At 35.0% G+C, this 21,023-nt stretch overlaps 1 protein-coding gene across 1 annotated transcript in view; it reads left to right on the forward strand.

Annotated features, from left to right (window-relative positions):
- PIK3CB (phosphatidylinositol-4,5-bisphosphate 3-kinase catalytic subunit beta) overlaps window positions 1-21,023 on the forward strand; it is a 103,466-nt gene that overhangs the window by 14,871 nt on the left and 67,572 nt on the right. Inside the window, exons 4-9 of the mRNA XM_019663910.1 lie at window positions 1,590-1,769; window positions 4,806-4,976; window positions 5,843-5,920; window positions 15,797-16,048; window positions 17,000-17,096; window positions 19,978-20,108. Of these exons, the coding sequence (XP_019519455.1) occupies window positions 1,590-1,769; window positions 4,806-4,976; window positions 5,843-5,920; window positions 15,797-16,048; window positions 17,000-17,096; window positions 19,978-20,108 (909 nt within the window). The remainder of the gene's footprint in view (window positions 1-1,589; window positions 1,770-4,805; window positions 4,977-5,842; window positions 5,921-15,796; window positions 16,049-16,999; window positions 17,097-19,977; window positions 20,109-21,023) is intronic.

Genomic DNA, 21,023 nt, shown 5'->3' on the forward strand with positions numbered 1-21,023 from the left:
GTGTAGAGGCCTGACCACCACACTGTATTTCTGAAACTGATGTTGAATAATATTGTATGTCAACTACAATTATATATGCATATAGTCATGGGATGTAGAGTAGAGAGTGGGAATGGAGTCAATGGAATTGTAATAGATAAGTATGACATCAAGAGTGGGAGGGCAGTCAATGGAGGGAGGGGGGTTGTTACTCTGTGAGGATGAAAAGGATAACTATTGCATTGTTCTGTACACCTGAAACTAATAAAAATAAATAAAAAAAAACCTCAGTTTTCACAGTAGCCACATATCATGTTCTCGAGCCAATTGTGGCTAGTGGTTATTGTATTAGACAGCACAGAATAGATTATTTCCATTATTAAAGAAAATTCTGTTGGGTACCACTGCTTCAGATTGTTATGACCATTTGTATTATGTTAAAAAGTCATATTTTTTCACAGCTCCCCTTTTAAAGATAGATTATTTTCTAAGCTGGGTGAAGGTTAGTTTTGAGATGGATAGTGCAGGAGGTAGGGAGATCAAATAAGAATTATGTTGCTCTTTAGGAGAGATTTAATCATTGATGTAGAAGAGTGTTACAAGAGATGCAGAGAAGGCGACACTTGGCAGCACTTTAGGATGTAAGGTCATTGGTATCTTATTGGGAGGTGAGGTGCGGAAGGGGAGTGATACGACTTCTCAAGTGACTGGATCTTAGCTCCTGTATTTTTATATATATGGCACCAACTCATAGAAAATACTGGAGAGAATAGATTGGAAGACTCGGAAGACTCCTTAGGTTTAGGTTTTGAATTTAAGGTACCTTGTAGAAAAGGGAGGTTACTTGAAATTAATTTGTTGGAAAGTATTGCAAAATCCATTTCAGGTCAGTGTAGAGAAATTTCTAATAATCATAATTGTCCAGAGTAGCAGTTGCCTGCATTGGGAGATAGTGAGCTTTCTTATATCTTCAATATGTGATCATATGTGGGAAATTATTTTGCTAGATTATGAGCAGATTCAGGTATTATTAAGTAATCTTTAATTTCTGTACCTTGGGGATTTATGATGAACATATTTAATAATATGCCACCTCAACTGTGTCTTCATTTTTGACTAATTAAAATTTCTGTTTCTTTCACGTGTTTGTAACATCAGCCACAATTATTAATTTATGGTTCAATTAATACAGAATATAGGTCTCTTCTTACTAGAGACATCATATAATTCTTTTCTTAATATAGACTAAATTTGAGCCACTGCAGGTTTTTTTTTATTAATTTTTTGAAGAAAGTTATTCACTGGGAAATGCATGTGATAAACTACCTGATAATAAACTTACGTTAAATATTAATCTGACTTGTGGAAACTGTGGTACTCTATATAGTGTAAGATGCATTGCACATTATCAGAAATCTTAACCAATTGACATGGGCACATTATATTTAGAAAATAGAAAAATTTACTGGAATAGTAAATGTAAAGGATGCACACATTTCAATATTATGTATGGTTGTTTATAATGTAGTAGTAAATTCAAATGTAAAGAGTGTTTTTTTTTTTTTAGCACAAATGTAAAATTGCCTTTTTTTTTTTACTCCCTTCTGTAGGATGTGTTTAGCTTTCAAGTATCTCCTAATATGAATCCTATCAAAGTAAATGAATTGGCAATCCAAAAACGTTTGACTATTCATGGGAAAGAAGATGAAGTTAGCCCCTGTGACTATGTGTTGCAAATCAGTGGGAGAGTAGAATATGTGTTTGGTGATCACCCACTAATCCAGTTTCAGGTATATGTATTAACTATCAATTTACCAGAGGAGGGTGTGTGTGTGTGTGTGTATTTAAAAATTAAAATTTCTGATCAAAAAATGTGTTACCATAGTAGAACATTTGGAATCTACAGAAAATTATACAGAATTAAACAATAGATATCCATAATCCCATCTACCTCTGGGATAACCACTGTTAACACTTTGGCATGTTTTTGTCATTTTACTTCAAGTTATATATATTTTTGGCATAATGATTATATATATTATGTGTGTATCTATAATGTTTGCTTCCTGCTTTTTTTATTGAGTAATTCAATGTTATAATTTCCTATAGCATTATGAATTCTTCATACAATTTGTTACAGTTGCCTGCTATTTATTTCATCATATAAACGTAATGATTTATATAAAAATATCCTGGTGGAAGTAAAAAATGAAATATTTTGATTAAATGACCACTAATTGAATTGTATAATAACTTGTTTGTGATTATCAGTTAACTATGTAAAGTAATAGTATGAATTTTCATTGTGTACTAGAAAACTTTTCAGTTTCAGTATAATATTTATATGTGTAAGCTCTCTGCTCCTTTTTTTGGGGGGGAATTGGGGAAGGGGAACAGCCAAGTTGTCCTTAAATCTTAGTTGTGGAGGGCGCAGCTAGTTCAGCTCCAAGTCCAGTCGCCGCCCATTGGCAGCTTGCAGCTGCTCAGCTCAAGGTGCCGTGTTCAATCTTAGTTGCGGGTGGGCATAGCCCACAATCCCATGTGGGAGTGAAAGCGGCAACCTTGTTGTTAGGAGCACGTGCTTTCACCAGCTGAGCCATCCTGCCCACCTGTTGGCAGCTCAGCGGCAGCTCAGTTTGGGTGCAGCTCACTGGCCCATGTGGGAATCGAAACGGCGACCCTGTTGCTCAGAGCTCGCACTCAACCAACTGAGCCACTTGGCCGGCCCTCTCCTTTTTTTGTTACTTCCAATGTGGCTGGAATTTTGTAAAAATTAGGTTGACCATCCTCAAAAACTTCACTTAATCTTTGAGATATTAATTAACTTTAGTCATGAATTCTCTGATTATATGCTTTATGGAAGGCATTTAATTGCCTCAGATATTTTTGGAGTGAAGTGGAGTTTAAGATATGTGCAGTGCAATACCCTTCCCCCATCGTGACGTATGCTATTTGAAGGATAGGATCCTGGCTTTGCCTTCAAAGAACTTAAAGGTATTTTAGTTGAAATTACATTTGGCGATGAAAAAATGGTCATTACATAAAGAATAATAGGCTCAGTGCCAAGTTAGATAAATAGTAACAAGATTTTAGAAAAACATGATCACTTTTATTTGTGATTTTTGTCGTTTTGTTTTAATAAAGAGTACATAAATGCCAATTATTAAATGATGTTCGAGAGTAAGAAGCTGATTTATTAGCAGGTAACAGGGAATTTTATATCCCTGTTTTAAGATTTTTGGTGTGGCCCTTAATTCTTGTGCTTTAGTAGGTAGAAAGTCAAACAGCAGTTACAACTTCTGTACACAGCTTTGGGAGCTGTGGCATTCTGATAGTAAGTGCTTGAACTCTAGCCCATGCGAGGAAGAAGGATGATGAAAAATGCTTGGTGGAAGCATAGAAATAGAAGTACTGTCTTCGTCCCTTCATGTTTTGCCATCTTTTAAGTAGCCTCCTGTTTCTTTAACACTTGTTTTACCTTGAGAAGGGGGAGGTGTAGTGTTTTGCCAAACATTGGAATTGATTATTATAAAGAAAAATAAAGACATGCATATGTTTTTGTACAGGTCATAAGAGAGACAATATACAGTGTAGGCAAAGGAATGTGAAGGAAATGGAATGATACATCTTTCACAGTGAAAAGTTTTAAATGAATATATTTATCATAATATCATATAGCTCCCACTTAAAGGCCAGCCTGGGAATGTTTTGTTGTTTTTATAATTTTTATTTAAAAGTATTTTTAGTGGTTCTGAATTGAATACAATACATTGAATCACACTTCATATCTGTATAGGAAAGTTATTCTTTTGAGTAATACATTGGGTTTCTGTTCACTCGTTAGAAATCTTTGGTAATGTGAATAACCACACTTATATGCCTCTGGAGAATCACCCTGGTTTCATGGAAATAAAACAGAGCATCAAGCTTTTTTGATGGCCAATAGATTTTTTTCTGGGGAGATAGTAATGGTTGCCTGGTACTCTGTGGTGAGAAGGTACCAGGTCTACCTCAAGGATCCATGGGAAAGGATGAGTTGGCCACCTGAGGACTTAAGAAATGGCCACGTGTGTATTTACATGTTTATCTTTCCTGATTGATTGGTGAAAGCTGCACTGCGATCTTAGTCTGTGAAGATCAAGTCCTGCCCTGGAAAGGTGTGCTGATTGGTCAAATTGTCAGGTATTAAGTGTAGAAAAGAGAAGACAAAACATTTAGACTGAGGCATGTTATTTTTTCAAGGTTTAGCAGATAAACAAACAAAAGCCAGGTGGCGGATTTAAATCCAGGTCCTGGAGCCGGCCGAGTCGCTCAGTTGGTGAAGAGCTCACTCAAGAGTATGAGCTCTGAGCAACAGCGGTTCGATGCCCGGCCCGAGCTGAGCTGCCGCTGAACTGCCAACAGGTTGCAGGATGGCTCAGCTAAAAAAAAATAAAAATAAAATAAATCCAGGTCTGAAAGATACTAGGTGTGTAACTTAACCCACCTGATTTTCGTTCTTTATTAAGTGAGGGATAATCTCTTTTACAGAGTTTTTATGAAGAGTAGCTAACATGAGAAGTTAAATACTTAGCTCAGTTCTTGCGTACTTAGATGTTCAATTAATAGCTTTTTAGTTAGTTAGCTTAGTTCTTATGTACTTAGATGTTTAATTAATGGTAGCTTTTTTATGTTGTGATTTTAATTTCTAATCTTGATATTGAGTTAAAATATTCTTTCGTAGTGTACTTGTTGTACACTAAGTGTTGCTCATCTTAATTTTATTCTTCTATTCATTTAAGTATTTGCTCAAATATCCTTACCTTATTGTTTCTTGCTACTGTTAGTATATCCGGAACTGTGTAATGAACAGGACTTTGCCCCATTTTATTCTTGTGGAATGTTACAAGATCAAAAAGATGTATGAACAGGAAATGATTGCTATAGAAGCTGCCATAAATCGAAATTCATCTAACCTTCCTCTTCCTTTACCACCAAAGAAAACGCGAACTATTTCTGTAAGTTTCATGTGTGAACTTTTGGAAACCCCAAGAGGCATGTGATTTTGTTAGGTTGTATGCTTAAATTTCACCCATATTTTCTTTGCTCACTTCTTCTATGCCAGTGATCCTTCACCATTTATTAATAATTATCTGTTAGCTACTGTTGTTTTTCCTTACTCAAGCTATGTATAAATGTAAATATGCCATTTATATTTTTGGTGGTCTTTTGGTGCCAAAGAAATATGCCACTAAATTAGAGATGTCTTGAGACTAGAGCTAAACATGGGACTTCAATGAGTAATTTGAGACATTGTGATAGAAAAGTTAGATGTGCAGAAATAGTTTATTTACTAGTATATTTCATTTCTATCAGCTTAGCTTTGATAGTGTTTGTGTTATAATTTGCCTGTTTTCTTACTGAATACTTTTAAACTTTAACTGTATCAAAGCACCATTTTTTCCAGAATGTGATAAATTTGTGTAAAGCAAATTTTAAATTTATGCTCATGGGAACAGTTAACATTTTAAAATAATTATTCATTCTTAAATTGTATTTAGCCACTTACTGATGATTAAGATATTACCTACATATTAATTTAAATGGTCAATTCTTAATATATTCAAAGCTTTTAATGCTTTTTGTTTATGGTCTTTAATTTAATGAATCTCTTCACAGTATTGGAATGCTGCCTGTTTTTTTTTCCATGGGAACGAAGGGCTAGTGGTTATGATGCTTAATTTAGCATGTGTGACTTTCACTTGTTAGTTCAGAGGTCTGTTTTCATTAGTTTGACAATGGACATGAGAACTGATAAGATGATTTCATTGCTAACGTAAAATATTTAAATCTTTCATTAAAATACTCTTTCATTTTTTTACAGCATGTGTGGGAAAATAACAACCCTTTCCAAATTGTCTTGGTTAAGGGAAATAAACTTAACACAGAAGAAACTGTAAAAGTGAGTATTTGCTAAGATTTGAATTGTCATCTCCATTATTTGAGAATCTCACTGATATGCTCAATGACTGTCACATTGGAAATTAAATTTTACCCATTTTGGCCAATTACATAAAAATAGAATATGGCAAGTTATTATAAGACAATTAAGAATTTTTGTTTTAAAGTATTCTTTAAATATTTGGAGATGTGCTAGATAGATTGAACTTTTCCAGTATATATAAGGTGAGAGAAATTGCTTTAGATCAGAAATTTAGCAAGTGAAATTTAAGCTGAAACTATTAGTCACATGTTTGTATGCAAGCTTACTCTCTTTTCTCAGCCTTGCGTAGAGTTGCACCCAGCCTCCTCTCTCAGCCCGCTTCTTTTTCTTTTAAAATTGCTGAACACAGAAAATGTAATACCATTTCCTGGAAGAAAATAGATGACTACATTATAGACCACAAGTTGTTAACACATGAGGATTTATTGCACAACTCTATACAATTAAGTGAAGACTTAACTATGCACTTTGTCTCAAAGTATAAAGCATGCATTTTCCTCTATTTTGCTTGGCAGGAAATTAAGTGAATAGTTTTGTGATCGAAGAAAGAGATTCAGTTAGTTTGAGATGTTTGCTGGCATGATGATATATTCAGGAGTACCTTGCCAAAGATTACCAATGGCTTGCTTTTGTAAGAGGACATTAAAGATTCTTTGGGTAGCTGTCATTAAAATAAGAGCTTTTTCGATCTTATATTCTCAGCTAGAATTTTTAATGAGTGTGCTTATGCCACTTAGTCTTTGTTTTCTATTTTAGTTGTAATTTAAATTTTTCCTTTAATTAAAATTTGTTTTACTATTTTTTACCCCAATTGTGGAAGTATGACATTGCTGCAACAGGTAAAAAAAAGTCCAAACATGATTAAAGAATAAAGTTACTGATCTCTCCTAATCATCTCTTTATCATCATATGAGATTTAAGGTTAACTGGCATTGTGAGTGAGCTCTGTATTTATATAAATATAAATATATGGTTTGGGGATTGAAGGGGTTTTAGTTTTTTATTTTGTTGATTGGTTGGTTCGTTAAAAAGGGATGATATTATATACATTATTCTACAGCTTGATTTATTCACTTTATAATATATCTTGGGTAGTCCGAAATATTCAATAGAAATCCTTGGGCAGTATATTTCTAAAGGCAAAAATCACATATAGGCAAATCTATCCTCAAGTTATATGGAGTATAATATACATATGTGTTTTTGTTTAGTGACTTGTGTGATTAGATGTGTAATTTACATTGTAAAAAATGCGAATTCCTACTTGTTCTTTCCATTTGTCGTTTATCATATTTATCTTCTGTAGATAATTTACATTATTTAATTCTTTAGTAGTTATTCTCTGCAGCCTTTTATTATTTAACGTTTTCCTGATGAAGACCAAAGAAGCCTTTACTACCTGCTTTATTTTCTTGAGCATTACATATTATTTCTTTGTCAATGACAAAATGAATTATTTCTTTGTCAGTGACATTTTATTTCCATAGGTTTGCCAACTTCCTTTAGCTATTTCAAGCTGGATTGATTTTATTGTTTGTGGTCATATGTTCTTAGAAGTAATGGGCTTAATGACATATACTATTTAAAGAATCCCCCACTCAAAAAAAAAAAAGAAGTAGTAGTATCCCCCATTTCACTTCATCTAGTTCTCTAGTCTTCCCTTGCCGACCCTTTTTCTTTTTCCAGTGGGGTTAGATAGTTGAATTTAAGTAAGTTAATGCAATTACGGCATGATTTTCTTGTAGATACACCCCATTCTGTTTAATTGCTGCACAGGCTAGGAGCTCTGGTACAAGGATGAAAAGAAATGTGAAGAAAAAAAAAGAGGGGGTGTGCACCTATTACTTCTTTCTTTCCAAATTTTTTTCCTGGCTAGGACCTACAGTATGATGTTAAATAGAAGTGATTAGAGTAGATATCAGTCAGAATTCTCCAGAGAAACAAACAGAACCCATAGGTATGTGTGTGTTTGTGTGTACATGCATGTGCACACAGATATGCACATGCAGACACAGATTCATTTAAGGAATTGGCTCACATGATGATGGAGTTGGTTATCTTCTATGATCTTTGGGGTTACTTTGCAAACTGGAGACCCAGGAGGACCGATAGTTTAGTTCTAGTCAGAGTCAAAAGGCCTCAGAACCAGGAGAGCCTTTTGTGTAGTTCCTGTTGAAGGCTGGCAGGTTCAAGACCCAGGTCAGACCCCTCAAAGATAATCTCCCTTCCTTAAAGTCAGCTATGTCATATAGTGGGTCGTCGGGAAAGTCTTGACGCCTTTTTGCATTGAAAAACATGAAAAATACGTTATGACTTTCCCTACAACCCAATAGTATAACCTAATCATGAGAGTGAGATCCATTACATTCACAGTCCCAGAGATCTTACAGGGCACATGACTCTGGAGTCTGTAATGAAAATTCTAGCTATTCAGTGAAGATTCATTATTCGGCCTGGCTGGCACTTCAGTGTCTTTCAACTCTGTGAGAATGCTTAGAATTCTGTAACATACTGCTTGTTTCCTGGTCAGTCTTTTCCCAGCCTTGTTTCATTTTTCTGGCGTGTATCTTACTATTCAGCAGAAGCCTGAACTCAGTACTGCCTAAAACCTAGAAGGTGGTGTTAGTACAGTCAGAGAGCTCGCAAGAAGCTCTGGTTATAGCTGTAGTGGCAAAGGGGTCTTCTAACTTTCAGAGAAAGTGAAGTTTTCCCCTCTCTTTTTTGTTTCCTATTCCTTTCTCAGTTCTCATTTGCCCCAGTGTCGAAGAAGTCCTTTGGCAGCAGTAGCAGCAACAGGGACAGGCTTAAAATGCAGAGTTGAACCATCTTCTCTGATTAGAGGAGTTGTAGTCTCAAGAGAATGGGGTAAATCCTCACTGACTCCCCTCAACTCCTCCTTTCTGTCTTTCTGCTGTTTGGCATAGTTGCAGGAAGTGTGGGTGAATAAAGACTCAGCTTTCTGGCTGGATGACAAGAAAAGGCCAGCCCCAGGCAACCAAAAAATACTTGGATGATTGCAGAGTGGGAGGAGCTTGGGAAATCAACCCCATGAGGTTGTTTATACTTACATGTTTATTCCTGAGCTGTACATTGTGGATCTGAGTCTTAACTGCCTACATAATTTGAGAACTGAAGTGTGCATACTTGTAAACTACCACTCAAGTCTCAGACTGGTCACAGTATGATGCACACATAGGACAGAACCAAATAGGCCCTGCAAAGGATTTGAAAACTGAGCCAGTATTGGCACCAGCTTACAGAGGGTTTGTTGGAACTTGTACCCTGTACCTAATCATTGTCTCACAAAACAAACATAAACTCCATAGGATATAAACAAAACCCAGAGTCGTATAACATAATGATAAAAATGTGTAGGATACAATTTAAAATTAAGTGACATATAAAGAACCAGGAAAATCTCAATTGTATGTACAAGATAACAGATATCAATGCTGAGATGACATAGATTTTGGAATTATCTTACAAAGATATTAAAATAGTTATAAAAATGCTCCAACAACTAAGGGCAAACACAATTGGAAGGAATGGAAAAATAGAAAGTCTCAAGAAGCATGAAATAGAAGATATAAGGAGGAACCAAATGGAAAGTTTAGAAATGAAAATTAAAATAACTGGGCCGGCTGTGTGGCGCGATGGTTGGGAACTGGCTTGGGACGCCAGAGGGCCCCAGTTCGGATCCCACATATGAGGGCCAGTGACGCTGCCCTCTACAGCTAAGATGCTGAACAACAGCTCGACCTGGGGCTGGGCTGCCGTGAGTGCCGGCGATGGCGTAGGCTGCAGCCTCTGTGGCAGTGGGTTGCCATGGGCTACCGTGTGTAGACAGCAGCCAGTGTGAGCGGCCAGCAGCCGCAGTGAGCGGCCATCCAGAAGCCGGCGACTGATCTGCCTCGCCTGGGAAGAGCGCAGTGATGATGCCAACTTGGGCCAGTGAAGCAACGTCCTCCACAGCTAGACTGAAGAGCAAGACAACAGCAACTTGTCTGTTCCCCTTCCCCCAATTCCCCAGCACTGTTCCCATCCCCCAATTCCCCAATAAAAATCTTTAAAAAACAAACAAACAAACAAGAAAACTAAAAAATTTTCTGAATGGACTTAATAGTGGAATGCTAATGAAAAAGGAGCGAGTCAGTGAACTTGAAGATTAATCAAAAAAAATTTCCAATTTGAACAACAGAGAGAGAAAAGCGATTGGGGGAGAAAAAAACTAGAGCCTATGACAATATCAGAAGGTCTAACATTTGTGTAACCTGAATCCCAAAAAGAAAAGACAAAGAGTGTGATTCAGAAAAACTGTAAAGAAATTATCACTGGGAGCTTTCCAAAGCCGGCGAAAGATGTCAATACTATAGCAGATGCAGGAAGCTCAGCGAACCCCAATGATAAACCCAGAGAATTCCAAGCCCAGATACATCCTGTATCACACTTATTAGTCATGAATCATAACCCCCATTGCCTAGTTATATGGGTGTCAGCACTCCTAATCTGTCTGTTAAGATGATATAACCTGAGGAAAGAAATTGTAACTTAATATTTTTATCTCTTCAGTTTAGTGCCTAGAACTCTAAATAAATATTTTTGCAATGAATTAATATATTTTAATGTAACTATCTGTAATATCTTTGTATTCTTAAAGGTTAGCTCACAGCATCTCCTACAAATCAGAACAAATCTGCCTCTTTACAAAGTGATATACTTACTTCATGAAATCATGGGCATTTCAGCCTGTTCACTCTACTGATCTTTTTTTGTGTGTCTGATATCTGAAGGCAAAATGTAGTGGATTTTGGCCATATTGTCGAAGAAGGAAATTAGGTGTTGATGTTGGGAAAAAGTTTTATATCTTGTCCAACACAGAACATGTTTTTTTTTTATTAATGGTTTCAGGTGTACAAAACAATGTAATAGTTATACATTTCACCCCTCACAAAGTGATAACCCCCCTCCCCCAATCACAGAACATTTTTAATTGGTGAGTTCAGCAATGCAGTCTGTGTGTAGGCTTGGCACATCCTTGCTGTAGCACAGTGGGAAGTCCTTTGCATTATAAAACCTGCCTTCTCTTGCTCTCCAAGTGTTCTGGGGCTTGTGAGAAAGTGTCTCTTTGGAAGTTTACTACTGTTGGACAATAAAATGTGTGACTGTATTAAGCATAATGGTGCTTAAATTCTTCACTTTTCAGAGCCTGGAGACATCCATACCAGGCATCAGGAAATGGGACCGTTTTTGACAAAATTTCTTGTGATACAAGTTTAGAGAATGGTTTTTCTTACTGCTTTTTCTGAAAACAAAATCTTAAATACCTGATACCATGGGAGATTTTAAATTTAGAAAACACAATTTAAAAAAAAATTTTATTTTAAATGTAGATTATTTTTTTCAACTCTTGTTTATTTTTAACCATATATCTACTTTAATCATTTAAGATTTCTCGAGAAGACATAATTTTAATGACTTGGTCTTAAATAAATCACACTTTGACTATTAGATAATGAATGATATTTCAACACATTTCCTCAGAATATACAGGGTCTCTTTTTTATTATGACCATGCCCAAACCAAGTTAGACTCATTCTTTCTTATTCTTTTCCAGAGCTCACCCTTTGCTGTTGCTGTTTACAGCTAGTATAGGACTTTTCTAGCCATTATACTTGAAGTTTTTTTTAACTTTATAGCTAGCTGATCTATAATTTTACTTCATTCCCTATGTCCGAATTTTGCCAGAAGTTGTTTGATGGAATTATAACTAGCATTTTTTTGTTTTGTTTTTAAAAAAAGATTAACATTTATTGAATACTTATTTAGTAGGTGCTTGCTTGTTTGTATTTCGCAAAAATTGTCAAAAAGCAAGAGATGCTAACGTTTTTAAGCTCAGCAGTTTATTTTAAGTAGCTTGACTTTATCACAAAAACATTGAAAAATAATTCATTTTTTAAACTTGAAATTTTTATGAATAAACTATATGTTTCATATTCAAAAGGTGATAAATCCATAGGTCTTTACGGTCACTGAGATTTAAGAGTTGAATATCATTTTTATCCTGAAATTCCTAGCTTCCATCCTATCATACGAAAGATGCAAAATATGTTTTATGTATGTTTGGTTTTACTTAATTTTATTTCACAAATGATTTTCGGAACGTGCATTCCCACTTGCACGCTTCTTGCTTGCGCTCTTCTCTGTACACACACACACACACACACACACACACACACACACACACGAGAGAGATCACACACACACACACAAACACACACACTTTCGTTCTCACAAATACAAAATATACACAGTTTTGACTTTTAAAAAATAAGAGTATATTTAATGGCCAGAAAAGTCAGGAGCAAGATTCACAGTAGGTGTGTATAATATGTAGTAAGATCTTGTGTAATTGTTTGATATGGACTACTGATTTTGCTCTCTGCTTGCGATATAGCTAGTGGTCAGAACAAAGCAAACATGACCAGTTTATAATATTCAGAATCGCCTAAGATAAAAACTAACTAGTTATTCATGTATTTGTAGCTCATCCTGATACTGTAAATTTAGAGACGTTTAGCAGTTCTTTATGAAGCGAACAGTGGGTGATAAAGTGGGCACCCATACCCCTGACAGCATCATTATAGTAGATACAATGTTTCCTGTATCTGTCTCTTACAATATGTTTTACTGGATAGACTTAAAATATAATATTTACAGTACAATTAAAAAAAAAGTCATTCTATGAGAGACCAGAATAATTCAGTCAGCACTGTACTCAACCATGTGATTTTTGTCTTTAATTGAATGGTAATATTTGGATTTTCCCAAGGAATTTATTGTGTATCTTTCAGGAAATTCTGTAAGCATGTTTTCACTCAAAACTGGGTTTTGGGTAAGGAGTAGGCAGTAGAAGACTTTGTTTTGGTTATTTAAGATCAGTTATATACATACATATGAGAGCAAAGCATATATACTTTGATCATCAACTGAACCTAGGGTAGAATTAAAGTAATCTTACTATGGATATGAAGTTCCTAAGCGGGATCATGTGGGAGTAGATGGCAACCCTCAGCCTGCCCCTCACTGTAGTTTACATGGAGGCGGTGGAGTGTTGCATATCTATGCTATAAACTGCATTTTTCGTCCATCCCTCTACTTCATCCCAACAACCCCCTCCTCAATCCGCCCCACCTACATGACTTTATAATTTAGTAACAACAATCTATCTCTAGTTGCTGAGTATTGGCTTCTGATTTTTATATTACGTACATCATTTGATCTCCCTGTTTAACACATTAAGTGCCAAGTCTGTTGTCTTCCTTTCCGTTTAGCCCGCGATATCCGATTTCACTGATGTGCTTTCTCTTCAGTCATTTGTCTGTGGTTTGTGTTCCAGTGCAGCTTAAAAAATTTTTCTTTACCCATAATAGTGACGTCAGTAGAAGAAATGTGTGAAAGCGATTCAAGTGAAATTAGTTTTCTTAATAGAAGAATATAATTTTTTAAATTGTATATCGTCAGTCACCGGTGACTGACGCCGTCCGAACGGCAAGTATAGTGTCAGTCACCGGTGACTGACATGGCGCTTAATGTGTTAAGTTATATTCCTGGTTAGTAGTCTTAAATGGCACTGACTTTGCTGTTAGCCTCCACAACCCACGTGCTTGTTGTGGCCCTCATGTGACTCCTGCTATACCAGGTTGTTTTTGGCTCTTAGGGCAGGCCAGGGAGCTTGCCATTGTGTAGGTAGTAGGTACTTTACTTTTCTACCTGTTGAACTCCTTTTAAGATAATGTTTGGAACAACAGTAGTGGAAGTTTTTCCTAACCTCCTGATCGATTAAAACTCCTATCCATTGTGTGTTCTTTAACTGAGCTCACTCTTCCTGAGGCATGTTAGGAATGAAAAGAAAACTCAGAAATCTGTGTTTTGTGCTCTTTCTTCTTACCTTCCATATACTTTTACTAACACTAAATGCCATTCATTTTGCATTTCATGATGAGGCTTTGTCTTAATTGCTTAGAAAATACTTGTTTCATGGTTCTTATAGGAAACTAAATTTTTCTTTAGAGAATAAAGTAATTGTGAACATGAGACATTGTGTGTCAGTATGCTTTCTCTTATTCCTGTTCTGTGTTGGCTGTTAAAAACACTAGTATTGTCAGTTTCTCAGTTTAGATACTTTGAGTATAGCATAAAGGTAGATAGATTTCCTAAAATTGCTGTTATGTAAATCCTTCTTTGTACTTACCATATTCTTTTTTTCTTTTTTTTCTTTGTAAAGATTTTATTGGGGAAGGGAACATTGCGTTTTTCTAGGACCCATCAGCTCCATCAAGTTGTTGTCCTTCAGTCTTAGTTGTGGAGGGCGCAGCTCAGCTCCAAGTCCAGTTGCTGCTCTCATTCTAGTTGTGGGGGATGGGGTGCAGCCCATCATCCCATGCAGGAGTCAAACCAGCCGCCATTTGGCACCTTAGGGCAGCTCAGCTCGGGCGCATCTCAGCTCATGTGCAGCTCACTGGCCCATGTGGGAATCGAACTGGTGGCCCTATTGCTGAGAGCTCATGCTCTAACCAACTGCGCCACTCAACCGGCCCGATAAGCTTTTTTTAAATTTAAGAAAGACAAACCTAAATAATTCCACATATGTTTCATTTATTAGTAAATATTTATTGATTACTATTGTATGGTAATGTCACTGAATAATCAATATAAAAACATTTGATCTTGGGCTGGCTGAGTCGCACGTTGGTGAGGAGTTGGCTTAGGATGCCAGCTCTGAGCAGTAGGGCCCTGGTTCGGATCCCACATGTGGGCCAGTGACGCTGGACCCTCTACAGCTAAGATGGTGAACAACAGCTTGACCTGGAGCTGGGCTGCGGTGAGTCACTGGCGATGGCGTAGGCTGCTGTGGGGCTGGCTGGTAGCTGGTGTGAACTTTTGTGAGCTGCTGTGAGCCATCATGAGCGGCCGTCCCGGAGACCAACTGCTTCATCCCGGAAGAGTGCAATGATAATACCAACATGGGCCAGTGAAGTGACGTCCTCCACAAGTAGACTGAAGAACAAAAGGACAGCAACTTGTCTGTTTCCCTTCCGTGATTCCCCAACGCTGTTCCCTTCCCCCAATTCCCCACTAAAATCTTTAAAAAAACAAAAAACCAAAAAAACCCATTTGATCTTAGTGTATTTCATTGCTTTAGTCTCAGTGTTTTAGTACAGTTTTAGTTGTACTTTCACCACTCACTTTTAAATTGGAGATAATTAGATCATGTCTTAAAAAAAAATCTATACAAATGACAGTAAAATTTTCTGGGACATCTGACATATGTCCTGCATCACTCTGAACCTGAATCTTTAGAAAAAAATGAAAGATAGTGATGTATAGAATAATCATAAATATGGATAGACTATCTTTAGTTGGCTACTTATAATGACCAAAAGATAAATTATTTAGAAATAGAAAGAGACTTTGGGGTCATTTTATCCATCCTTTCCTTCCCAACTATATGAGTAATGCAAGACCCCAAGTAAATGAAGCAAGCATATGATAATAGTTTTTATTCTTATGGTCTTGATTTCTTTAGACCTATTTATACCATTGATACCCCTGGCATTTTTTAGTTTGTTTACTTAGTAAGTGAAAAATAGGTTAAACAGCTTAGTGAATAATACACTGATTAATTACAGTCTGATGCTTTTGTAGGCAAATAGGCTTTCCTGGAATTGATATGCTTTTTCTCCCAGTATGTGTGTCTTCATTCTCCAAAATAGAGGTGTTTCAGTGGTGCAAAATTCATGATTCTGTATTTCATTTTGTCTCCCTCATTGCAGGTTCATGTCAGGGCTGGCCTTTTTCATGGTACTGAACTCCTGTGTAAAACCATCGTAAGCTCAGAGATATCAGGGAAAAATGATCATATTTGGAATGAACCACTGGAATTTGATATTAATACTTGTGACCTGCCACGAATGGCTAGATTATGTTTTGCCGTTTACACAGTTTTGGATAAAGTGAAAACGAAGAAATCAACTAAAACAATTAATTCCTCTAAATATCAGACCATCAGGAAATCTGGGAAAGTGGTAATTACTAATTTCTGTAAAAATTTTTATAATGGAGTAATTTAATGGAATAATAATATAGTGGAATAATTTTAAGACCTTTTGAAATAATTGAGTAATATAAGTGAAATTATATCATATAACTTTGTTCCCATAAGAACGGATTTTAAAAACACAATAAATCTCCATTTTTATGTTCTGTTCATTCATTTCTGTTTTGGCAAATTTATTTTAGTAACTGTCATACTATAAGTGCTCTATTATAAATGTTATACTTTTTAAAAAATACAGATGAAAAAGAATGAAGAAATTTTTACAGGTCCACAGTCTCTTAACTGAAATTCCAGGTGCCAGATACATTTTGAGAATTCAGAATTTTGTGCATATTTGAAAGATCATAGATATACTTCACTCAACAAACCTGGTAGGATCTAGGGCTCAAATTGGTAATCAAACACATCATTATCTATCAGTGTAATATATTGTAATAAAGATACATCATTATCTATCAGCAAATTAATTAGTCTAAGTATCTACATAAAAGTCATATCAGCTTGGTGCTTCCTTTTTAGAAATATAAATAAATTCTATGATTATACAGAGACATTGCTTTGTCCTATATTAAGAGTTATATTTGCTGAAAGCTCTTAAAACATACAACCTGACTATATCACACATATTTTCTTGAATCATGAGAAGATCCTTATTATTTTCAATGGCTGTACAATAAATATTCTATTTTGGGGATATTTTATTGTACTACATTAATTGGCTTTTGGGTTTTTCTTGAACCAATATAAAGATGTTGAACATTTTCCCATGTACATCTTGTTTTTATTTTGGGTGGTTTTGGGGGAAATCATCTAGAACTCTAGAAGTTTCAAGAACTATGATTATTGAAACAAAGGGCATACAGATGTTCACACCTTAAAATTCATTCTAAGCATATTTATGCAATATCTTTTTCAACAGCATTACCCTGTAGCGTGGGTAAATACGATGGTTTTTGACTTTAAAGGACAGTTGAGATCTGGAGATATAATATTGCACAGCTGGTCTTCATTTCCTGGTAAGATTTACACCCTAAACCTTAGTGTTAAAGAGTAACTGTTGACATGTGGACTAGTTAATGTTTCTTTATAACTCAGTATTCTTTCAGTTTAATAAAGAAACCGTCATTTGGTATCTTCATTGTTTATTCTAAAACTAATTTCCATAGATTATTTTAATATATTAAAAAAGTGATTTGTATCTGCATATATTTGTTATTTCAATGAATGTGTTTTTGCTGTAAACATTTTATACTTACAGGCTTTTGAGAAATTGTCCTAAGGAACAGTGTCTTTGTATAAAAACCTCTATTGCTCCTAGTTGTACTAAATATCTATACTAGTAGAAGGAACATTTCACTCATTTGGCAAGAATAGTAAAAACACTTATTACTTTAGTTGGCTTTTGCCTGAAATTTGAGCTAAGAGGAATACCTTCCACATGCCTATATTTTTCAAGCACTACTCAGAGTACCTCTATGAAGTCAATGTTTTATCCCCGTTTTACAGATGAGGAAAGTGAACCTCAGAGATAATAACTTAGTCTGTCAATTTTGCATAACTGATTAAAACCTAGGATTTGTACAAAAGACTGCTCGACTCTTTTTGTTATTCTGTACTGCTTTCCCAAATGATGGAAATTTTTAGTGTAAACCTGGCCATATAATAATGGTTTTCTTTTTTTTTTTTTTCTGGCTTCATAGTTGGTTATTATATTTTGTAAAATTTTGAACTTAGTTGATTTTAAAATTATTTTGTTGGTGACAAACATTTGAAAATGTTCATATGTTAGTAGTTGCTACCTGAGAATTACTTTTGGAGATATATGTAATTATTTGGACATAAATTACAATGAGTTATTTATGGACATGTTTATATATTCCTCGCATTCTAATATTTTATGTGTATATAGTCTCTTATTTCTATCGTTTCCTGTATATATCTCCAATAATTTTCACTAATCATGTTACTCCCCAAATATAGGAGAGCAGTGTGCATGTACACATTTCTTAAGAGAACCTATAGTTTTACAGTTAGAGTAAAAATTATGCATTTCACAATATACTTCTTTGAAAATCTTAATTTAGACTCACACATTCTACAGAATCATCAAACAACTTGACTGGTATTTTTAGAAAAAATTTTGGAACTATTAACTTGGCATACATACCATGAACCTACTTTATCTCTAAAAAAAAAAACGTAAAATGAGAATAATAAATGAAAACATTTGCTCTGCATGTATCAGCTCTAGAATTGTCACATTTATCCCAGTAGGAGCAAGCCAGAAATAAACTACAAATAATCTATTATCTAGAGTCCCTAGTTCATCATTAAGGTATATAATCACATTTATTGGTTGCTTTTGTGTCTTTCCAGAATTCTTCATGTATACACTGGTAATATAGATGTAGATTTCTATTTTTCTCCCTATTCTACCACAAAACAGCATATTCCATGCAGTGTTCTGCTCTTGGCCCTTTCTACATAGATTGCTACTGCTGCTTTTTAAAGCAGTTATCTTTTGATAATTTAAACAGTGTTATAATGAATAACCTTGTTTATGTGCAGGTATGTATCTAAAATAAATTCCCAGAAGTGGTTTTATTGAGTCAAAGAATAGATACATTTGCAATTTTGATAAATAATCACAAATTGCTCTCCAATAGAGATTGTACCAATTTGTATTCTACATTTATAATACATTAGAATGCCGTTTTTGTAATCACATTTAAGCAAGGTTACCTCCATATGTTTGGGGCTGATAAAAATACTAAAATGCTACATTTGACTTCAGATGACAAGTATAATGCTCCTAGTTATAGTTAGCAAATATAGGATTATAATTTGCTGAGAAAACAGCGTTAGAGGTGTATAAATTATGAGAATTGCTTAAGTCCAGTTGAAAGTAGAATCTGTGAGATGAGAGAGTATTAAAAAAGATGAGCAAAGGATGATTAAGTAGCTGGAATTTTTAAATACTTTTAACAATTTTCTAGCTTCAGGAGATAACTCTGATTGTGCGTACTATGTCAACATTAAGCCTAGACAGAATAGACTATCTTTTATCTCCTCAGGAAGTACAGTGAGAATAACTATGATAAAAATCAGTATGAGAAAAGAGAAATTAGTTTGGAGAGGGGAGACTTCAGGTTGTACTGCAAACTCTGTCCTCTCATCTTGAGTTTCATGTCTCTTCAACAGTTTACTTATCTACCAAATGAGAATGCTATGTGAACTCCAGGGTTTTGTGACAATACTGAATTTGTAAGATCCCCATGCACAATTCTGTGAATGGACCAAGTTTAGGGTGGTAGAAACATAGAAAGAATGTCTCGAAGAAACAAGCAGTTGGTGAGGTGAAAGGGGCACCACTTGAATGGAGTGTTACAAAACTACCAGAGAAGGTGTTTAACTGTATCAGCAGTAATAGGAAATAGAGGAACATTAAGTTTGTCAAAAGGAATGTCATTGATGAGTTTGAAAATATCATTTTGAGAACTCTGATGACCATGAAAATCAGATTGCATATGATAAAGAAATCCATCTATGGTGATGAAATAATAATAATTCATCTGTGCCACCTAATTTTGATGGAGGGAGAGCAGTTTCAATTAAGGTGTTTTTTTTCCCCCAAAATTTAGAATACTTACCAAATTTGAAAAAGAGGTGAGGTAACTATTAATTTTGGTTACTTTTCTTATTTTAAAGATGTGTATAAACTCACATTCAAATTTTGCTCCAAGCATTAACAGAAATTAGAGACTTACTGATATAATTGCCAAACTTCTTTAGATGATACTTTTAAAATAATTTCCATGGTTTAAATCCATTAAAGTTTTGTTTTAGTTTCGTTTCAAAAGCATTTTCTTAAGAATCAAAATTATTTGCATGTTTTAGATGAACTTGAAGAAATGTTGAATCCAATGGGAACTGTTCAAACAAATCCATATACTGAAAATGCAACAGCTTTGCATATCAAATTCCCAGAGAATAAAAAACAACCTTATTATTACCCTCCCTTTGATAAGGTAAGCTAATTGTATAAAGGGCTACTATGCATGCAATAATTGAATGATTAGTTTTGGCTCTATATGTTTATATATGTTTATAGCTCTGTATGTCTATTTCTGTTTCAAAACTTCACATACATTGACAGCTTGGTTCAATGAAAAGACCACTGAGCTGGGAACCAACTCTATTTAGTCCTGGCTTTATCACTGACCAAGTGAGACAGACATGCTATCTCTGGAGTTCAGGTTCTTCTTTTATAAAATGAGGTCATAATTGTTCTCTGAGGTCCTTGTCAATTTAAAAAGTCTATAAATGCATTCATATGTAACTCTGAACATGTGAAATATACGTGTACAGTGAAACATGCCTAGCATGTTAGTTCAGAGATTAAAGACATAATCACTGCTGTGTTAGAGTTGGTATCAAAGAACAGATAATTTATGTTCAACATTACTATTAGTAGGACTTCTAAGGTACTACTGTTTTTGTAGAATCTATAGCAAGGACTTCAGTTTCTAAACACATTTCCTTAATGTGAAGCTGCATATCTATATCTTGGGGATAAGGAGAGTATCTGGTGAGGCTGAAAATAGTACTATGATAATTTACATGCTAAGACAGCTAAGCTGTCATATGTTTTATCTTTGGGTTTGGCATCTTTGTTTCAGGTACAACCGATGCTAATTTTTTGATGAAATCTTTGAGTAAATTCTCAAATAATAAACAAGCTTCTTTTATTTCCTTAATCCATTTGAGAACAAGCTACCTTTAAAAATTGATATTATACTAAATATTTAAGTTAATTTACCTATAAACTAAATTGTATTTTTTTTTTTTTTTAAGATTTTCTTGGGGCATTGGGAGAGGGGAACAACGTTGGGGAATTGGGGAAGGGGAACAGACAAGTTGCTGTCCTTTTGTTCTTCAGTCTA

This window comes from Hipposideros armiger, unplaced genomic scaffold (assembly GCF_001890085.2).
Source record: "Hipposideros armiger isolate ML-2016 unplaced genomic scaffold, ASM189008v1 scaffold_410, whole genome shotgun sequence".
In the NCBI taxonomy this organism is placed as follows: domain Eukaryota; kingdom Metazoa; phylum Chordata; class Mammalia; order Chiroptera; family Hipposideridae; genus Hipposideros; species Hipposideros armiger.